Source organism: Anolis sagrei, chromosome 5 (assembly GCF_037176765.1).
Source record: "Anolis sagrei isolate rAnoSag1 chromosome 5, rAnoSag1.mat, whole genome shotgun sequence".
Lineage (NCBI taxonomy): Eukaryota > Metazoa > Chordata > Lepidosauria > Squamata > Dactyloidae > Anolis > Anolis sagrei.
In genome coordinates this window covers 122,922,389-122,945,136 of record NC_090025.1, presented here as the reverse complement: position 1 = coordinate 122,945,136, position 22,748 = coordinate 122,922,389, and the positions used below count along the sequence as shown (strand labels likewise).

The window sequence follows — 22,748 nt, the reverse complement described above, 5'->3', positions numbered from 1 at the left end:
AGAAAGGGTTTTGAGATGACAGGTGCATCTCCAGTAAAGAATTACTGCAATCCAACACCACTTCAACTGCTATGCTTAGCCCTATGCAACTGAAGGGGTTGTAGTTATAGAAGGGCTTTAGCCTTCTCTGCCAAATAGTGCTGGTGTCTCACCAGACTCCAGGTCCCAGAATTCCACAGTTCCACCACCAATACCCAACACTTGAAAGGAAATCATACTTGGCCACAAGTGATAGCCTATGATGATGTCAATCTGCATTAATTCTACAGTGATGTCCCCTTAGCCCAGTGTTTCTCATCCTTTCTTCTGGCACTATCTCTCGTTTCAGTTTGAATTGTCCAATCATAGAGTTTTCATGGTAAAATTTATTTATTTATGACATTTATATGCTGCCCTTCTCACCCTGAAGGGGACTCAGAGCGGCTTACAAGTCATAAATAACCTTTAAAGTCCTAAAAGTTTCTGGCCCAGAGTACCTGTCCGAACGTATCTCCTGCCACGAACCATCACAAAGTTTAAGATCTTAAGGAGCGGCCCTGCTCTCCATCCCACTATCGCAAACACGGTTGATGGGGACGAGAGACAGGGCCTTCTCAGCAGTGGCCCCCTGCCTATGGAGCACCCTCCCTAGAGATATCAGATTGGCCACCTCCCTCTTGTCTTTTAGAAGGAAAATCAAGACCTGGTTATGGGACCAAGCATTTGAGCAATGAGCAGCAAGTGGAAGATCACAAACTTATGGCAATGCATTGACCCGGACCGGTTTTTGGATTTCCATTTTAATGGATGTGTCTTAATTAATTGTTTTATTTTTTAATATTTTGATTGTACTGTGGTTTTTATTATGCTTTTGTTAGGCTGCTCTGAGTCCTCCTTCGGGGGGGGGGGGGGGAAGGGCAGGGTATAAATATAGGAAATAAATAAATATGGACATACAACACACAATATTGGCATACAGAGGTGGCCCTAGGTAATTTTCAATAGTAAGCAAACAGTATTCTTCCCCCCGCCCCCCCAACCAATCACTGATATATACTTTCTGTTCGTCATGGGAGTTCTGTGTGCCATATTTGGTTCAGTTCTCTCATTGGTGGAGTTCAGAATGCTCTTTGATTGTAGGTGAACTATACATCCCAGTAACTACAACTCGCATATGTCAATGTCTATTTTCTCTCAAGAACGCCTCAAGAGCACACCTGGGCAAAATCAACTATACTGCAAATGCTTACTTTGTGTAATGGGTTGAGCCGCTCCTGTTAGCATAGTACTAATACATCATTCATAATATTAGTATTATATAATATTACATTGTTGCTGGAGGAGGGGCTCTGATGTCACAGAGGGAGTCTTCCCAGCTATATGTCAGTGGTTCTCAACCTGCGGGTGCCCAGATGTTTTGGCCTTCAACTCTCAGAAATCCTAACACCTGGCTGGGATTTCTGGGAGTTGTAGGCTGAAACACCTGGGCATCCACAGGCTGAGAACCACTGGATTAGTCTCACCATTTCTAATTTTAGTTCTTGTCTACTACCTCAGTTTCCCCCCCCCCCCACCTTATCTTACACAGGGGTCCTCAAAGTAAGGCCCGGGGGCCAGATGCGGCCCCCCAAGGTCATTTACCCGGCCTTCGCTCAGGGTCAACCTAAGTCTGAAATGACTTGAAAGCACACAACAATAACAACAGTCCTATCTCATCAGCCAAAAGTAGACTCACACTTCCCACTGAAATACTAATAATTTTATATTTGTTGAAATTGTTCATCATTTTAATTGTTGTATTTTTAAGTGTTTTTTGCACTACAAATAAGATATGTGCAGTGTGCATAGGAATTCATTCATTTTTTCTTTCAAATTATAATCCAGCCCTCCAACAGTTTGAGGGACTGTGGCCTGGTCCTCTGTTTAAAAAGTTTGTGGACCCCTGATCTTACATGTACATGGATAGGCAATATGTGGCAATGCGTAACTGCAGCTTTTCGTAATGACTGCTTTCTCAAGCAGACACGACAGCCCTCCACCCTGATCTCAAAGGAAGCCTACAATTACCCTTTCCCAAACTGGTAATTTGGTTTCACGACTGCGTTCCAGATGGAGAAGACTCGGGATCCAGTGCCTAGTTTCCGGGGGGGTAAATTTGCTGACATTGTGGGGCACATTGCTAAGAAAACGGGAGCGCAGTGCACTCCTTTGCCTCAGGATCCCAGGGTGGAATGGTGGACCCTTGAGTTCCATGGAACTCCGAACGCCCACGAGCGAGAACTATGAAACGTTCCTTTCACTCTCCCAGGAAGGCGATGTGGAAGGCGCTGTTTCCGAGCCGGTGTTTTGAAAGCCTTCAAATGGTAGCGTAAGACTCTCCTTTTTGTTTGTCCCAACTGTCTGAGAAAAAGTCGAGTCCCTCCTCCTCGGGCCAGAAGCAAACAAAACTCTCCGAACTTGACCGGCAGCTTATTACAGCCGGCGGGGAGGCGGGTCCGCGGAGAAGCGTCCCGGGCGGGGATTGGCTGGCGGGCGGGTTACGAAAGCGTGTGGGCGTGTCCTGTGGGGAGCCCGCGCTGGCGCCGCCCACAGAACGCGCGGAGGGAGTCCTGGCCAGGCGCTCGTGCTCGTCGCCGGGGCTGGGAGGTGCCTGCCTGCCTGCCTGCCTGCTGCTGCCGCCTCCGCTCCCGCCCCTCCCCCGCTCCCTCCCTCCCTGCTTCCCTCCCACCCCTCCCCCGCCGGCGCGAGCGCTGTGCTGAGGCCGCCGCATTGTTTGTGCCGAGGGGGGAGGAAGAGGAGGAGGAGGACGGGGAGGGAAGTGGCTCGGCCTCGGGAAGGAGCCTCCGCAGCCGGACTGCGGCCCTTCGCGACGCGCTCTGCCGAATGCGCGGACCCAGCAACCGCCACCTCCGCCGGGAGCGGTCTCTCTCGCCGCCGCCGCCTCCTCTCCCTCCCCGAACTCGGCAGTAGCAGCGCCGCCGCCGCCGCCATTAGTCTTCGCACGAAAGGAGGAGGAGGAGGGCCTGTCAGCCGCGTCGCTGCGGCTCCCTCAGGTGAGCACAGGAGGCTCGGAGGCGGCGAGAGCGCCGAGGCAGCTCTGGTGTTGGGCGGGCGCCATGTTTAGGCCCGCGTATTATTGTCCCGGGCGGGGAAGGCGAGGGCGAGAGGGAGGAAGAAGGAAGGGAAGGCAGGCAGGCCGCCCTCCTCCTCCTCCTGGCTGAGGGGAGAGCCAGCCAGCGAGCGAGCGGCTGGGCCTGGCGCGGAAGGAACCATTCTGCGGGGGGAGGGGTGCGCTGGGCCTGGGCAGGAACCATTGGTGTGCGTGGGCGGGGCCTGGCAGGGGGCGGGGTCAGGAGCCCTCCAGCAACTGGGGCTGTGTCGCGCGGGGCGGGGCCAGGCCCCTCTCCCCAGGGCGAGACCATTCTGCCAAAGGGGGGTGTTGGGAAGGGATCCCCGCAGTTTGGGCTGCTACTGTCCTTTTCACGTATTTTAACTTCAATGTCGTGCCCCCCCTTTCCCTTCATGTTTATTTCTCGACTTCTGGGTTATCTCAGCTCTCTTCCTGGATTCATTCCGGTCTGATGACGTCAGGGAGGGCGGGGTCATTTCTGGGTTGTTCACTTTCACTTTTTAAGTGGAATGAAACTTTCTTTCCCCTCCCCTCCTGCCCTTTAAGCTACTGTTTCACTTAGGTGTATGGCAGTGGTTGTCAGTGTTTTTGCCTACAACTCACAGAAATCCCAGTCAGTCTACCAGCTGTTAGGATTTCTGGGAGCTGAAGGTCAATTATTTTTTTTATTATTATTATTAACTTTATTTGTACCCCGCTAGCATGACTCGATGCAGCTTACAAAGGCCAAGGTCAAAACATCTGGGTTCCCACAGGTTGAGAACCACTGGTGTATGAAGAGTTTTTTTATTTACCAAACTTTTTTTAGGTTTCATTTTCTTGAGTTCCCTAATCCAGAGATTTCCAAGCATTTCATCTTGCTGGCACACTTTTGAGACATGCATGGTTTCATGACCCAGTGATTCTCCCTTACAATCTGCCCCACTCACTTAGGTCCTCTTGGAGGCAGTTCCTCCAACTAGCCAAAACCCGACTGGCAACCACCACCTAGAGGACCTTTTCATCTGCTGCTCCATGACTGTAGAATGACCTGCCCGTAGAGCTCTCAACAGGTGGATCAGCTGTCAGAATTTAAGATAAAAGTGAAGACCTATCTCTTCCGACAGGCCTATTCAGACAGTTTTAATAGTGAATTTTAATTTCCACTGTATGCCTTGGTTTTGTTTTGTACATTAACAAAATATATGGCAGCATGACGTGTCTCATGAAAACCTTTTATTTACTTTAAAAAAATAAATGATTTGTGAGATAATATACAATTACAACATTTCTGTTATTTCTTGTTCACACCAACGCACTGCAGCAGTGTGAACAAGAAATAACATTTCATTTCATTTTTGTAAGCCCCTGTTTATTAGTGGAATTTGCAAAGTACTTTCTTTGTTTGCTGTGAGAGAAATGAAGTAAGATGGTGACAAATGTATCTGACTCATGTTATATGCTCATGGGAAGCACAAAAGCTGTAGATCTTATTCTGTCAGAAGCCTGGCAACATTAGGCATCTCAGAAGGTGTGAAATCTTCGGGCCGATGCATAAAATTTACATTTTCAAGAAGCCTTGGATACATGGCTTGCACATCAGGAAAGATTTCATTCTCACTATTAGAGCAGGAACTCAACTCTTCAACCAGATTTTCATACAACTGTTATGTTAATTTTATGATAGAAGATGATACAGATGAAGCTACTTTTTTCAGTAATGATGCTGAATATGTGATTCATGGTAACATGCAATTCATGTTACCTTTTTTTGTATTACCTCTGTTACAACTGTTCTTATACATGTACTTACTTCTTCATTTGTCAAGCATTGTTTATTTGGGGCAGAAGATTTTGGAATGAATGAACAATTGCCAATTATGATGTCACTTCAGTTAATAATATGTATGACAGCCTGGCTTGTTTGAGGAAGTGTTGTTGTAAAATGAGGACAATAATGACTGTCCTTAGAAAGTTGTCATGGGAGCAGACTGTGACTAAAGCTGCAGTACCATGTTGCACACATCTGGAAATAAATCCCATTGAACTCAGTTCTGACATATGCCAGTGGTTGTCATCCTGTGGGTCCCCAGATGTTTTGACCTTCAACTCCCAGAAATCCTAACAGCTGGTAAATTGGCTTGGATTTCTGGGAGTTGTAGGCCAAACTACCTAAGGACCCACAGGTTGAGAACCCTTGCATTATGTTATAGGACACCTATCTTGTACTGTACTTAAGTTCTTCACTTTTAGTGTAGTTACTGATATATAAATGCATGTATGTTATACTTTTTATTTCTGATGTTACTATTTTAAAAAGTAGTGTCTAATTTCTAAGTTGGTTCTTTGAACTTGGTCAGAGAGCCAGTAAAACACCACTCTTGTCTAACCATATTGATTTATATGCAGATTCAAATAGAGACACTCTTCCATCTCTTCCATTTGAAACATAGAAACATAGAGTTGGAACAGACCACAAGGGCCATCCAGTCCAACCCTTAGCCATGCAGGAAGAAAGCATCTAATTTAATCGATCAACTGTTTGCTAGTTGATGTAATTTCACTAGATCTGTAGAAATCCACACTATTCTACATACTCTCTTTCTATCAATGTCTATGGTTAATTATTTGATGAAATTAAATAGCATTTACAACAGTCTCTTTCAAAAACATTTTTGAAAAGCAGGGATTTTCCATTCTCTGGAAGCAGGAGAACTAGGGGAATAATCCCTGAATAAAAATGTGAGAGGAAATTTGTGTAGTCAGTGCATTACCATGAAAAGTTCCTTTTCATGCAAAATTCATTAGGTATCTGCTGAGATTTGGTTGTAGGAAACACCCCCGGTACTAAAATCCATGGATGCTCAAGTCTTATTTTATACAATGGTGAAATAAAATTGTGTCATTTACATAAAATGGCAAAATAAATGTTTTTTTAAGTATTTATAAAAATATTTTCAAGCTGTCATTGGATAAATTGGGTTGACTGTGTTATTGTTACATCTTGTGAGTGCACAGCTGTCCTACTGTTTTTCTAAAAACTACTACCATTAATGAAAGAGAAACTGGTGATTGCTATCCAGTAATCTCTTGCTCATTTTAAAAGGTAGCTGTTATCTTTTGCATTTGCTTTTACAACTTGTTTTGATAGTTGGTACAGCTGTCTGAAGCAAGTAGTATTCCAAACAAGCTTGAGCAATAATTGCCTTCTGATTATCTTTTGTATCATACTTATATAAAGTGTTTGTACATAAGTGCTTTTTATACATATACTTTTTATATGGAGATTCCTATTACGGAATTATTGTTTATAATGGAATTTGTACAACATTAACTAAAATTTGTAAGTTAAAATCATTTCATGTACAGTCCTAGTGTGACTTGTGGATGTGAACTTCTGAAAGTATAATATTTGAATAAGGACTTGCCTGATACATTCTGCAAATCAGAGGCAAAGGCCATGAATCGTGAAGGCCTCATGTGCCCCCCTCATGTGTCCTTTGTTTTGAAAGTTCAGAATACTTCACACATGTTTTGCCCATTGCTTAGGCTACAAAAGAACATGAATAAGGAAGCAAATGGGAAATTGATTTCAACAAGAAAGCGACTGAGCCCTCCAAGTCTCTTGAAGTTATGTATGTGTGCCTTCAAGTCTTGTTGTCTTATGGCAGTCCCATTGATTTCCTAGTGGTTGCTTACGCAAGGAATACTCGAGGTGGTTTTACCATTTCCTTCCACCTCATAAATGTACCTTGCAGCACCTGGTATTCATTGATGGTCACCCACCCAAGTGCTAAGCAGGCCTGAGCATGCTTAGCCTCCAGGATCAAACAGGATCTGGTGCCTTTAGGGTACTTACGCATTGCAGTTGCCTATCAGTATCTCTATAAATGTATGCTCTGCCATTTGTGTATATAATGTGTATTTGGGACTTTTTTGGGATCTTTGATAATTGTTATCTGAGTAAGTCTTACTAACTGATTTTGTTTATGAGCTTTAAGTACTTGGATGGGTGATACTAGCTTTCATCTGATTTTCCAAGGTAGTGAATGAATATTGGACAACATTCTGTTTAGCACACTTCCATTCATTTAATGAAAATATTGTAGTTCTTGAGGAACTAGGGTTCTTTAGATTTGTTGACTTACTGTGACCATGCAGGCTGAATTCTGGCAGATTGTAGCAGAATCTTTGAAGCCTTAAACAATCTTTGTAGAAGCTAGGCACACACTGTTACATTTGATATTGTTACAGTGTAATGCTAGTCTGAAAAATTGCATTTCATCGTAAGTTTTTTGAGGTTTTCGTATCTATTCAGCTGCTGATTTTACATAGACATAAAAGGTTCTTCAAAATGTTGGACCCAATTTCAAAGCAGTATATATATTTTACCATGACAATATTTTATAATTGCACAAAAAGTTACAAATTGTGAATGAGTTATCAAGTTATATGAACCATTTTGAGCTAAAAACTAAGTTCACAAATGGCCTTATTTTGCGGGAACCATCACCTTGTGAATGACCGATGCTTGGTGCTATCATTGTGGTTGGAAAGGCATCTAGCAATAGTCATTTGAAACTCTATGCCCAACACTTTCAAGTGGCAAGAGTTTCATTCTTAGGTGGCCCATCGTTGCTGAGATATAGCGATTTTAAAACTTTTTCAAGCACCCTGTAGCTTTGATATGATTTTCATGGGGCAAAATCAATCATATGACCTAGGCCAGCCTTCCCCAAAATTATCCCTTCTCAGTTGCCAAAAAAGGGATAACATATTTGGATAACATAAAATGTATTGAAAAGGTTAATATTTTTACTATTTTAGAATTTTTTGTTAAATTCTAAAATAGTAAAGAGGTTTGTACTTTGTATAATAAAGAGACCTTCATTATGAAAACAACTTCCTCTATAATAGAAAAATAAATATGAGCAGGGATTTCAGCTGAACTATGAGGTCTACAGATATAGACTGTACTCAGTGGTTTGGATGTAGGCTTAAGTGATAGTCTTCTGTTTTTCCACTTTCCCACTGTGGGCTTCCCTCCCCTGTCGCTTGTTGCTTTCCTTATCTAATCCCATGACATCCAAGCAGGTTCTTAACTCCCAGGATCAGTCATGAGAGGACTGAAGACTGCAGCAAGAAACTTGGTTGTGTGCACCATGTGCACACATCTTAACCTTTGTATCCTCTGTTAGATGCAGAAGAAGTTGTTAAGGGCTGTCACATAGTGTAGTGAAAACTAGGATATGATGGAAGTAAAGCATGGCTGTTCACTTTATTCTACCTTACATTATATGTTTCACTGTAGAAAGCTTGTTGTAACATGCACTAAAGAGTCACTGTAATTTGGAAACATGTAATAACTGTGATGGATATAATATTTATACTAGGAAGTATTATGCCCTGTGACTCATTTATCTGTCTTGTCAAGTACTATTATGGAGCTTATTGTTTTGAAGGACATTGTTCATGTGCTATGCTGAGAAAAACTGGATGAATTTGAAGATTAGTTTCATCACATTTTTCCTGTGACTTACCTTTGATAGGTTTTTGTTAGGCAAGCAGGGCTACTTCTACCAACATTCAGAATCTTTTCATCCATTTTTCAAATAGTTGGGGGGGGGGAAAGTATATATGTGATGAATATAAATGTCCACGGATGTGTTCTCTGTCTTCACTTTTCATTCTTTATTTAAAATTTTGTTTTTTTTTAATTTTTCAGCCAAAAAGACCAACTAAACCAATAAAAATCAGATATTAGAGAAAAATATTTCCACCATTAGAAGGGGCTGAAATTATTGTGATTGCAGTAGGCATTGGAAAAACTGGACCCATTCTTTCCCTGCTGAGTTCCTGAAATAAATAGTATTTCCTCTAAATTTCATTATTCCCTTTATTTTTTTATAAAAATCATTTCCTGTTCTAGTTACTGATAAACATCTCAGTGTTTATTATTAAATACTTTTAGCCGTGTTTACTCCCTATTTAATCCCAGACAGCATGTATCATTTCTGCAAGACTTGCAGTGTAATCTTATGGATAAGTATACTTACAAGTAAGACATATAGTCAGCTGGTTATTCATGTTTAAGATAGCAGATATTATCCATTCATTGCTCAAGCATGCTATTTAGGTTTTAAAAATTATTTTAATGAAGTAGGACTTCCGTAACCATGAAAATCAGACCTGTGATTTCACTTACTTGGGGAAAATGGTTTCTTTGAGAATTTGCTAGGTCCTTTTGGTCATTCTGTGGAATAGTTCTCCTGAATGTTACACAGTGGTTCCCAACTTTTGATCCTCCGGGTGTTTTGGACTACAACTCACAGAATTCCCAGCCATCTTACTAGCTATTAAGAATTGTGGGAGCAGAAGTCCAAAACACCTGGAGGACCAAAGGTTGTAAACCACTGCAGAAGCTCTGGAGAATCAAGTATATCCCTAGAAAGGATACCACTCTAGGAAATTCTGGGTACTCCGAGGGAGCTATGGTATGCAGATAATTTAATGGCATTCAGTCTTATCCACCATTTCTGGTAACAGGCCCAGGCAGAAATATATATGAAGGCCTTACTTTATCTTCTACTTGTCAATGCATATCCTATGGTTACTTTTTATAAATTATTTTTCATACATTTCTTAACATTATGTTTCATACTTTTGAAATACCTTTTCAAAATTGATTTATTATGCCTACCTCTTAGAAAACAATGAGGTGAAAGGTTAATAATAGATTGCATTTTTATTGCTTTTCTATTAAAAGGTAACATTTCATTGAATAATCATGATTCTAATTTTAGGTAATCGGTACCAAATGAGGAGGAAAGGAAGATGTCATCGGGTACCCTCAACGCGACACTCGTCTTCTCCATGCAGTATTAAACATTCTCCCACTAGAGAAACCTTGACCTATGCACAAGCTCAAAGGATGGTAGAAATAGAAATTGAAGGTCGATTACACAGAATCAGTATCTTTGAACCCTTGGAGATTATATTAGAAGATGATCTTACAGCCCAAGAATTAAGTGAATGCAACAGCAATAAGGAAAATAGTGAGAGACCACCAATCTTTCTAAGAACAAAAAGGCATAGAAACAACAAGGTTAAAAAGAAAAATGAAATTCTTCCAAGTTCACATGGCATTCCATCTACAGCAAGTACTCTTCCTGAGCCCAAAGTGCATGTTGTTGATTATAGTCCCCCTTCTGCACCTAGAAGGCCTCCATCTTATTATAAATTCATTGAAAAATCTTCAGAAGAACTTGATAACGAAGTGGAGTATGACATGGATGAAGAAGATTATGCATGGTTAGAAATAATCAATGAGAAACGAAAGAGTGATGGCATCTCAGTTGTGTCACAGAACATGTTTGAATTTCTTATGGACCGTTTTGAAAAAGAGTCTTACTGTGAGACTCAAAAACAGGGTGAACATCAGTCTTTAATTGATGAAGATGCAGTTTGTTGTATTTGCATGGATGGAGAGTGTCAGAACAGCAATGTGATTCTTTTTTGTGATATGTGTAACTTAGCAGTGCATCAGGAGTGTTATGGGGTGCCATATATACCTGAGGGCCAGTGGCTCTGCCGGCAGTGTCTGCAGTCCCGCTCACGTCCTGTAGACTGTGTACTGTGTCCAAACAAAGGAGGTGCCTTTAAAAAGACTGATGATGATCGGTGGGGACATGTTGTGTGTGCTCTTTGGATTCCAGAAGTTGGGTTTGCCAATACAGTTTTTATTGAACCAATAGATGGAGTCAAGAACATTCCCCCTGCCCGATGGAAGTTAACATGCTACCTCTGTAAACAGAAAGGTGTTGGTGCCTGTATTCAGTGCCACAAAGCAAACTGCTACACAGCATTCCATGTTACCTGTGCTCAAAAGGCTGGTTTGTATATGAAAATGGAGCCGGTGAAAGAACTGACTGGCAGTGGCACAACATTCTCAGTGAAAAAGACTGCATATTGTGATGTACATACTCCGCCGGGTTCTATTCGGAGACCTCTGAATATTTATGGAGAACCTGAATTGAAAAATGGTCTCTGTAGAAAAGAGGGTGCTGCCAAAACAAGATCTGCAACAAGGATCAGGAAAAAGGCTAAAAAGTCAAAGAAATCACCGACTGAACCTTGTACACCTATGCCTGCAGTATGTACTCCATGCATCCCTCCTCAAAGGTAAGAAAATTAAAAGACATCTACTTTATTTCAATTTCCTAGGTGTTCTTGTATTTTTAGGTTTTTCAAGGGGATGAATTTTTTTTTAACTTTCCAAGAAATTTAGAACAGTGGTGTTATTATTCTAACAGTTTTTTTTTCTCAGCCTACTGAAAGGTCACAAAAATGCACAAGCTTTTTCCTGGTTAAAGCAGATTTTTTAAAGGGCGGTGGTGGCGGCTCTCTTTATATTGGAGTAATGAAATATGCATGGTAAGAGTCTTAAGATGAGGTGACCATGAATTTTATCTCAAGACACTTTTTTTCTTTTTTTTTCTTCCTCTCTCAACATTCAACTTCCTGGCTTTTTGTAACATCTTTCCTGATGAGAAGATCTCAGAGGCTTACACACTTTCTGTGACCTTTGAGTTGGCCTCATAAAGGTATTATACGGAATTTGTGGTTTTTAATAAGCCTGATACGGCTCTCTTTTCTTTTGTATTCTTCCAAATTTTTATCTGTATATAAAAAAGAGGTTAATTTTCATGTTTTTGTTGATAGATCCACATTCAGTTTGATTTCATTCACATCAAACAAATACTGCAAAAATTATGTAATGTTTAACCCAAGTATTGCTACTTTTGCACTGTTGTTGCACTGAGTCAGAAATGACTTTATCTCCTAGACTTTTTGTTTTTCATTTTAATATGCTTACATAATAATAGAATGTTACTATTGTAAATCTCAAGTCTATGCAAGAAAGAGTGCTGAATACATTTATTTCATTACATTTACCCATCAATCTGATCACTATTTTGAAAAATATATAAATAATGATCATTTCCTGGACACAGATTTAGCATGAGATTAATGCTTTATTGTATTGTATATAATTGTATATTAAGTATCAGATAAAGTGAAAAAAGATCTTGAACTACAGTGTGCATTATATCAAAATGGGTTTATATGCATATTATTTAAACTATATTGCACTTATATTCATTTCCTAAAGAAGGTTTTCATCTATTTGATCAATTACTTCTGAAGACATCCTTGAATATGTTGAATGTATTTTCAATAAAAGTACTTTTAAGAAAGGTTGATTTTATGCCCAGTTTTATCAGTCATCTGACTACTTCCTTCTTTGTAATTATTAATGAAGAGAAAATAAATTGTGATATGTGGGCTTGTCCAAGGTGAATGCAAAAATCCTCCATTTTTTGGAATTCTGCAAATAATGCAGCCCAGTTTGAGCAGTATTCCAGTTTGTGAGCGTCATTTTCAGCATAAATATCGGGACGTTGAACCCTCACAATCTTGTTTAAATTCACCTGAGTTAGAGCTATATCTTGTTGGTCTAGCACAAAATCTGCAGAAGCGACATTTACATCCCATGTTTCTTGATTAGCTTTTATGCTTTTCTTGGCATGCAGTGAGTTTTCCAGTGCTGTGGCTGTGTGTATAGGAAAGCAGGATTCACAGGTTTCCAAACTTTCATAAGCAGGGATGATGTTATCTGCACATTCAAACACACCCCTTTCTGGTCTTCTCTGTTCCTACGGAGCCGGTACACTATTTCAAACAGTGGATGGAGGCAGTGGATTGTCCTAAAAATAATACATTGTTGCTAGTTGTCTCTGCAGTAATGCAAATATTTCCAGGTTGTTTGTCTTGAATGTCTAATTATAATTAATTTATTTTACAAAAAAAAATAGAATTGAGTTAGAATTCTTAAAAATGTGTATTGCTTATAAGTTAACATAGCAACCTCTATCTAGAGGTATAGTTGCAGTGGCTGTCAAACTGTGAACTCCCATACTTTGAAATTTGCCGCTATCTTACCAGATATGGACAACTACATTGCAGTTGGTTTAACAATGATGTAATATGTTCTGCAAATAATTTTTAATAATTTCGCAATAAATAGATCTACGAGTTGAACAGTAAACAATCCATGTACTATCAATATAAACCCATCATATATAGTAAGCACTAATATTCTTCCAACATCTTCAACTTAGTCTTCTCAGTTCCCATCATCTTCATGAGTAATCAAGTAATTTTGATATGTACAATGGGAAGGTCTAAACCTCAATATTAAATGCTCAAATGGGATGTTTTCTTTTAGAAATCTTGAAAACCAGTGCCACAGCATCCTTTATTTCAATCCTTAAAACAGTTTTCAGATTGTGCTTCACATTATTAAGTTTTAATAATTGGAACATTTTCTATAAATACAAATTCTAATTTAATACTGATGATTTATTAAGATTATTAAAAACCACCCTTTCAGTGCTTAAGGCCCAGGGTGCAGCTATAAAATGGAAATTCTGTGGTGTTGCTCATAATACAGAAACAAAAGTAACATGAAGCTCTGTCCCCAAGTGTAAAAAAAAAAAATCTTTTGGCACCATAAAGATTAATGGATTCATTGTGACATGAGCTCTTATGGATTACATTCTGCTTCATCAGGTGCATGTAGCTATCCTAACTATTCATGTAGTGAGTATTTCTTAGTGGTTTGTGCCCTCAGGGAAAAATAATTGTCTATTTCAGAGATGCTCCAGTTCAGAACCAACAGTAGAACCAATAGTGCTTGCTTAAGATTGCAGCTTTAGTAAATGTTTATAAGTAATATGGCATACTGAAACACAGTGAAATATTTCTGAGAAATATTTATTTTTTAAAACTTTTCATATATGGGTTTTCTTTAGGTGTTGTAAATATAAAAACACAAAAATTAAAGCTACCAAACATTTAAAAACTATGTGAAGAAAGCTAAACAGATACATAGTCACACGGTAATACATAAAGTACACTGTAGATCAGTGATTAACTTCTGGCCTGCCAGATGTTTTTTACTTCAGCTGCTAGAACACTTTGATTATTGACTGTGTTGAATTTAGCTTGTCAGAGGAAAAATCAAAGACTTACATTTAGTTTGATTTCAGGCAAACTAGCCTCACTGACCTAGCATAGTTATAGAGTTATGGAAGTGAGATAGAATGTCATAGGCTCCATCCAGAAAGATGCTTCCCCTAAATTTGCAAAGTAAGATGATACACATATTTTGGGTCTTTACAGTGATTAGTTAATGTGATGTGCGAAAGTGATATATATGCATGCCAAAACTCAATATCTCTGGTTCAAAATTATCTGAAAAAAGCCCTTTGTTATAAGTGCAGAAGGAAGACTTGTTGTAATATGCTGTGAAGCTGTTGTCTTTGCTCATACATTTGCTAATGGATTGGAATTTGTTAGTATAATGCAATCCAACAGTCATTCTTTCTAGCCTTCCCTTTTAATTTCCTTGTTTTAAGCCTAACACACAAAAGATAAGACAGGAAGAGTGGTTTAAAAACTTACTTTGAATTGCCCAATAACTCTGTGTTTATGGCTAGCACTGATGTTCAAACTTGTGTGCATCCTGAAGTTTTGGTACATATAAATAAACCTACATCAGTCATCTCGAGATAAGGCAGAATATAAATAAAGTTATTATTATTATTATTATTATTATTATTATTATTATTATGTGTATTAAATACCTGTGATCCAAATGCAGACAGCTTTGTATATGAGAAGAAGTGCTTCTTTCATGGAGGTGGGTGGGGTTGTTACTCTTGGTTTTTGGATTGCAGCACTGCATGGTGCATTCAATTTTACTTTAAAATGCTTCCAACTTTGAGATGCAGCTGTTGTGAGGGAGCAGTCTATGGAGCTACTTTGAGCAGAGTGATCACAAAAGCTCTGTGTGCATGCAGCTGCTTAATACTGCCTACTGTTCTGGTCTCTCAATTGATAGAGTTAATGATTTTTAGTACATGGTGTTAATTAAAAACACATTACATTACATTTTTATACAGAAAACTGTGAAGCAGGTCATTGCTCATTAGTGATGTTATATTCCCCCCAAAATATTATCACCAGCTACTAGGCTATTTATACCATATATTTCATAATAGTATCTCAAATTATTCAGTATAGTTTGCTGTGAAGAAATAGGAGAAGGAATCAAAGTGTACCTGTTGGATCTCAGAGAAGCAAGCACAAGCGGCATTGTAATAGAAGGAGACTAATACATGACCACTTAGTTTCTGTATGAGTTGAGAATTACCCTTTATACTCATGTGCAAGTTTAGACATTTAGTCAAAAAAATAGACCCCAATACCTGGATTGGCTTCTCCACAGGTTGATGTGAGTACTGTACCTTAACCTTATATAAAAAGGAACAATTCTCTTCTATGAGTAGTGTTGTGAAAGGTAAGAGCTTAGTATGTACAAGGAGGATCAAACGAAGCACTGATCTCCTCTCTTTGCTGTGGTGCTGCTTCTGGGCTTTTTGAATGCCTGCACAGGAAAAAGGAAGCTGCCCCCCCCCCCCCCAATAGTATTGGTACTTATCTCCCTCTCTGCATAATCACCTTCAACTTATCAAAAGCCATAATTTTGACCCCAAACCTGCCCTCGACTTATATATGAAGTCGACTTATACATGAATATATACAGTATCTGTACATAGCCTAGTGGACAAACTGGAAAGCTTATGTTTGAATATGGTTGTTTTATTGGAAAAGGGTTGGTTTTCTTTTCCTTTTCTTTTTAGGCATTCAAATGACAAATATGTCAACATGTGGTCTAGCAGGTCTTTTGATGTTGCTTGCAGGCCTGCACTATATGACTTCAGTGACAAAACAAAGACACCAAAGGGGGGGAAAGCTGTGATGGTAATAATATCTATGTTTTAAAGGAGTATACAGGCATCCCGAAGTTACAAACATCCGACTTACAAATGCCTCATAGTTACAAATGGGGGTGAGACAACAAGAAGCAAGATAAATTTACCCATAGGATAGATTAGCTGAAATTACACTTTAAATGCATCTGTTCTGACTTGCATATGAATCCAACTTAATAATCTGTATAAGGACCTAGTAGCAACAGTAATAAATGACCATGGAACAACAGACTGGTTCAAGATTGGGAAAGGCATACGGCAGGGTTGTATACTCTCACCCAACCTATTCAACTTGTATGCAGAATATATCATACAATGTGCGGAGCTTGATTAATGCAAGGCTGGGGTAAAAATTGCTGGAAGAAACATTAACAACCTTAGATATGCATCTGATACCACTTTGATGGCCAAAAGCGAGCAGGACCTGAGGAGAATTCTAATAAAGTGAAAGAAGAAAGTGCAAAATCTGGGTTGCAGCTAAACATAAAAAACCAAGATTATGGCAACCAGACTGATTGATAACTGGCAAATAGAGGGAGACAACATGGAGGCCATGACAGACTTTGTATTTCTAGGTGCAGAGATTACTGCAGACGCAGACTGCAGCCAGGAAATTAGAAGACGTTTACTTCTTGGGAGGAGAGCAATGACCAATCTCGATAAAATAGTGAAGAGTAAAGACATCACACCGGCAATGAAGATCCGCATAGTAAAAGCAATGGTATTCCCCGTAGTAACCTATGGATGTGAGAGCTGGGCCATAGGGAAGGCTGAGCGAAGGAAGATAGATGCTTTTGAACTGTGATGTTGGAGGAAAATTCTGAGAGTGCCTTGGACCGCGAGAAGATCCAACCAGTCTATACTTCAGGAAATAAAGCCTGACTGCTCATTGGAGGGAAGGATATTAGAGACAAAGATGAAGTATTTTGGCTACATAATGAGAAGACAGGAAAGCTTAGAGAAGACGGTGCTGGGGAAAATAGAAGGAAAAAGGAAGAGGGGCTGACCAAGGGTAAGATGGATGGATGGTATCGTTGAAGCGACTGGTTTGACCTTGAAGGAGCTGGGGGTGGTGACGGCCAACAGGGAACTCTGGTGTGGGCTGGTCCAGGAGGTCCCGAAGAGTTGGAAGTGAATGAATGAATGAACAACAGCCCATAGGATGGGAAATTTGCTCCTGAAAGAATTATAATGAGAAAAGGCGTCTCAACTGAAGCTTGATCACCAATTCTTGTATCTACAACAAGCCATTTTTTTTCAGAATCCAATTATCACAGGCACAGAAAGTGAGCTGAAATCTTCTGAACTGGGGCATAGTCAGGAAAACAAATACCAAAGATGTTAACCATTCCCTATGCTATCTAAAACTATATATATGTAGCTGAAGTTACACTTAAAAATGCATCTTAAAACAAACCTACAAAACCTATCTTGTTCATAACTTGGGGGCTGCCCGTATATGTTATTGATGTTACTAAGTAACAAGTAAATATGATATTCTCATTAGGTTTTGTGCAACTTATATAATTGTTTACAGTATTTTGAAAACAAATAATTATGATTATTTACACATCCTCATGTGTTTGGTGGATTGAGCAGAATATCTCCATGGTGTATGATAACCCTTTTGAAACTAAAGAAAGCTCTGGGACAGTTTGTGGTGTGATTGTTTGCCATTCAAAAGATACACTAAAAACATCGTCTGTGTATGTACATGCCTAGATTCACTCTTCTGATATTTCATCCTACAAACATGTCACCATTTAAGAACAACTTTTTAGTGTGAGAGAACTCTTCTGAAAATGTTTTACACTTCATTACAGAAATATCTATTATTTTCCCCTCCCATATTGTAGGTTGAATAAAATTATGAATCGGGTGGCTATTCAGCGGAAGAAACAATTTGTTGAAAGAGTCCACAGTTACTGGTTACTTAAAAGGCTGTCCAGAAATGGTGTCCCTTTACTGAGAAGGCTGCAGTCCAGTTTGCAGTCTCAAAGAAACACTCAACAGGTATGTATCCTTTCTAATTCAAGTGTAGTTACTTCATGATTTGAGTTGGTAAAGTATGCCACAGACAGCTAGATTCACTTTAACTTCCTCCTCGCTCTGCAACAAAAAGAACTGCAGTATTTTATTGGTAGTCAGTTCCCAACTTTGTTGGACTGTTTATGAAATGCTTGTTTGAATTAAACATAGGAGTAGAATAACTACTGAGATGTGTGGTAACAGTGTAATAGCACATAAAGTACTTTTTTCTTGCTTAAGAGGGAAGATGATGAAGAAACACAAGCCTTAAAGGAGAAGTTGAAGTACTGGCAAAGGCTTCGCCATGACCTTGAGAGAGCACGGTTGTTGATAGAGCTTATACGAAAACGAGAAAAATTAAAAAGAGAACAGGTATGCATACCACTGCTTTTGGTTGGATTTTGAAGGCAAGATTTAAATACACAGAAAAGGGCAATTGTGATATGAATCAATTTTGTGCCCCGACACCCCCATCCCCTCAATTGAAAAGTGACTGGAAAGTGATTAGTTTTCATTTCCTGTATGTTTGTGGGTCGAAGCATGAAATGTAAGTAATTCTAAATTGCCTTCTTAAATATTAAGTAAACTTTAAATAAAATCCTAAGAGTTATATGTATGGCTCATTTGAAGGGAAAATGTACTTCGTTTTTTTGAGCATTTCAAAAAATAGTAGAAATTTCATTAAAAATGAGTAGACAACACTTGGTGTTTCAACTGATAAAAGAGAGAAGCTGCCACCCTGTCCTTATTGTTGACTGTGCCGGTCAAGGTATTGGGAGTTGCGGTCCAACCGCCCTGCCTAGGATGATGAAAGTTGTAGGTAAATAACATCTGGAGGGCCACTGTTTGCCTACTTTTAGAAAATTCTCATTTAAGAATGCAAGATACTGTCCAGAGGTACCTGCGCAGGCTATACTGTAAGAACCAAATTATTTTGAATTTTCTGCAATGAGAAGAAAATGACAAGCATTGATATAAGGCCACAGATGTTTCTACAGGCTAGGTCTGTGTTCGGCTATCTGCATCTAATTTTGTAGTTGATCTGTTAGTGACCAGATGATGATTAAACAAACAGTGCTTCAGCTGCATATGCCACTGTACCTTTATTATATTAATGCCAGAGTCCTACACAAGAGAAAATAATTTACTACTGCTTTGGACTGAGCTGCAAGGTTGATGTTAAACCTTGGTTTGTGTCATCATTACAATAGCTAAGTAGCCTGTAGTCATATTCATTAATGATCTGTATTTCTCTTCTATTGTGTAGATCAAAGTGGAGCAGGTTGCCATGGAGCTTCAGCTAACTCCATTTACTGTTTTGCTGCGGTCAGTCCTGGACCAGCTACAGGAAAAGGACTCTGCTCGTATATTTGCTCAGCCAGTGAATCTGAAAGAGGTAAACCCTAAACGTTTCTATTTGGTTGACAGTATCAGTATTGAACAATCCAATATAAATAATATTGTTTGGTAAAAATGACTATTTTTCTTTTAAAAATATCATTGTTGTTTACCATATAGTTTAATAGCTTTAATTTGAAATGATAAATTGTTACTTCCATTCATTTTCTGAAACACTGTATTTTTTCTTACTATTATTTTTATGAGCAAATGTGTACTCTATCATAATAAAAATTTCTGAAATTTACTTTTAGGTCATGGATGAGAGTGTTAAGGCCCTGTAGCTGTTAAACTGCAGGTTCCGGCCTCCCTCTCCATTGGCTATACTAGATAGAGTTGGTTGGAATTTGCAGTTCAACATTTGAACAGCCACACAGTTCCCATCCACATTTTAATTTTCCAAAAAGTGTTGTTTAAAAGTAGTGTGGGAGAAAACAGAAAAAAAGAATTACCTTTAAAATTATTGTTGGAAAAAAAAGTTTCATGTTTTTCTGAAAACATGCACACATTTAGTTGGATCTTGTTGATTCAATTAATGTGTTTTTATGGAAAAATCAGACAAATTTGCTTTTTGTAGGTAAATAAAATTGGAGTCTTTGTGAATTTTTTAAAAGACAGATAATTTTTAAAACTTCATTTTTTAAATACACTTCAGGTTCCTGATTATTTGGATCATATTAAACATCCAATGGATTTTTCTACTATGAGAGAACGGTTAGATGGCCAAGGTTACAAAAATCTCAGTGAGTTTGAAGAAGATTTCAACTTTATTATTGATAACTGTATGAAATACAATGCAAAAGATACAATATTCTACAGAGCTGCTGTGCGATTAAGAGACCAAGGAGGTGTTGTTCTGAGACAAGCTAGAAGAGATGCTGAGGCAATTGGATATAATAATGAAACTGGAATGCACTTACCTGAGCGGCCTAAACTTGAATCTCCTCCACCTTTTACTTGGGAAGACGGTAAGGATCTATTGCAATAAATATTGATACTGTATGGTCAAGATATAATGGACATGCTGGCATTTTGTGTCCATATCAGTGTTCACAAGTTTCAACATATGTAGGCATTATGGGTGTGCATTTTTTTTCATTAGTCATATTAAATTTGTTAAATTCATACTTATGATGCAATATCTGACGCACGGGCGTGGCCTGTGCCAAAAACTTAAGAATTGAAACTTAACCAATACTTTTTTATTTGAATTTTGTAAATCTCAGAAGCCTCTTGAAGTCAGTTTTATTTTCAGCACAAGAAAGCAAAGCCAAGCCAAAAAGACTGCTTTTCCTCTTTAAATTAATGACCTCTCACCATTAGGAGAGGAAAGCAGCAGAGAGAAAGCAAAATTTGCTGGGAAAGAGACTAAGAAAGCCCTGAATTCTGGAAATGTATTTTGGGAAGGCAAGGAATCCTATATCAGAAAATTCAAAAGGCCCTGCCCTAAATTACATTTCCCAGAATTCTGCCCAGCATCAGAAGGCCCCAATCAGAAGAGGGGAGAGATTTGTCCCTCCGTAGCAGCAGCCAGCCAGAATTCCAACAAATAGTTGAATGTGCAAAGAGGGAGGACTAACCGATACTCCTAGTAAGTAAAACTCTGTGCTGGGCTGGGAGGAAATCCCTAAATGGAAATTCTACTGGTTAATATGAGAGACATTCAATGAGATAGCTGTTGTGGCTTTTTAAAAAAATGTTTTTGTCAAAACTTTTTTTAAAATCCCTAACATCTGTAGATTTATGAATATTTCTGAAAGTTGTGGGGATTTATCCCCTTTTATCCTTTGTCATTGTATAGAAAATTCAAGGAGATAGCTCTTGTAGTTCTTTATTTTTTTAAAAAAAATGATGTTTATAAAAACTTTAAAGTTTCCCCAGAAATCCGTGGATAAGTGAAATGTTCTGAATCTTAATGGGCTAACAGTGGTAAACATGTTACCCCAATAGCTGTAAAAACTAGGGAGAAAGGAGCCCTAGAAGTTTCTCCACTTGTACAATTACTATAACAAAAAAGTAACAAAATATCCTTGGTCTTGTTATAATAACAGAAATTTCATTATACTTTAGAAACACTTTAGAAATAAAACCCCGATGCCCCCTAATTTTGTAATGAGTTTTGAAAAATTTTTGTCCTCAGTTGCACAGCTCTATTAGGCATGTTTCAAAGATTGCATGTCCTTAAAAATTATCACTGCATGGAACTCTCTGCAGTTTTCTTTGCAGAAAACCTAATACATGTTTTCTGGATTGAGGCAGCAGAGTGCAGGTTGTGGAAATTTCAGTTCTATCTTCCATGATTCGGCAGTCAAATATGTGGGTTTTCCAACACTTTTGCATAAGATTTATTGTATCTGCAGCACATAAAAGGTCTACTTTTTCAATCAAGATCTGTAACAGAATTCTAGCAACCTCTTATGCAATCTTAGGAGTCAAGCAGACCTTACCGAGAAACCCTGCTCTATGCATTAGTGGAATCGAATCTTGCAATTTACTCAGTATTGGTGCCACAGTTAAGTCACACTGTGTCAGCTTTGTTCTCAGTGCTGTGGGAGAAATGCTGTTCAATCTCTTTCTCTCTTAACTGCAGTGGATAGGTTATTGAATCCTGCTAACAGAGTCCACATGTCTTTGGAAGAACAGCTGCGTGAATTGTTAGAAAAGCTTGATCTTACGTGTGCAATGAAATCCAGTGGGTCTCGGAGCAAACGAGCAAAGCTTTTAAAGAAGGAAATTAACCTGATTCGGATCAAGATAAGTCAGCAACAACATCAGCCCCCTCAGATTGAGTCAGGTATTGGAAGTTTCGAGGAAGAAAATGCAGTATTAGAACAAGAAGGTGAAGAAGAAGGTAAGAAATACATAGATCATTAAGGCAATATTAACTAGTTGGTAGTATTTATCACATGCGCTTGGAGAAAGGACGAAGTTTATTTAGAATTAGTTGTTCAGTTTCTTGGATTTTAACAAATTGTGTTGTTAACAAATATAGAAATTTGGAAGGTAACATTTGAGAAATATTAAAACTTTTCACCCTCTTTAGTTGATTGGAATGAAAATGTAGAGAAAATTGAAATACACAATTCCCTAATTTCCCAAACCTAAACTTATTTTCTTTCAACAACTCAAATACCTCATTTTAACCTTGTATGTAAATACCTTATATATCTCAATCAGGGAAAAAATACCAGAAAAGGAGGAAAAAATAGTTAACTATTAATAATAAGTAAAGTAACAAAATATCAAGTTGAAATTTAGAACGATATTAAAAGCATTGGATTCTTAAATACCGTATATACTCAAATATAAGCCAACCCGAATATAAGCCGAGGCAC

General features: G+C 38.7%; 1 protein-coding gene across 4 annotated transcripts in view; it reads left to right on the top strand.

The window, feature by feature from the left end:
• Positions 1 to 2,575: 2,575 nt before the first annotated feature.
• The window catches only part of BRD1 (bromodomain containing 1), a 45,370-nt gene continuing 25,197 nt past the window's right edge, over positions 2,576 to 22,748 (top strand). For 2 of the 4 annotated variants that reach the window (XM_060777801.2, XM_060777800.2), the window contains exons 1-7: positions 2,577 to 3,032; positions 9,892 to 11,269; positions 17,844 to 18,000; positions 18,256 to 18,387; positions 19,283 to 19,411; positions 20,069 to 20,381; positions 22,004 to 22,264. In XM_060777801.2, coding sequence (XP_060633784.2) covers positions 9,906 to 11,269; positions 17,844 to 18,000; positions 18,256 to 18,387; positions 19,283 to 19,411; positions 20,069 to 20,381; positions 22,004 to 22,264 — 2,356 coding nt within the window. In that variant the 5' untranslated portion in view covers positions 2,577 to 3,032; positions 9,892 to 9,905. Of the gene's footprint in view, positions 3,033 to 9,891; positions 11,270 to 11,636; positions 11,692 to 17,843; positions 18,001 to 18,255; positions 18,388 to 19,282; positions 19,412 to 20,068; positions 20,382 to 22,003; positions 22,265 to 22,748 lie in introns of those variants that run through there. The other 2 variants (XM_060777799.2, XM_060777802.2) reach the window with 2 other exon arrangements.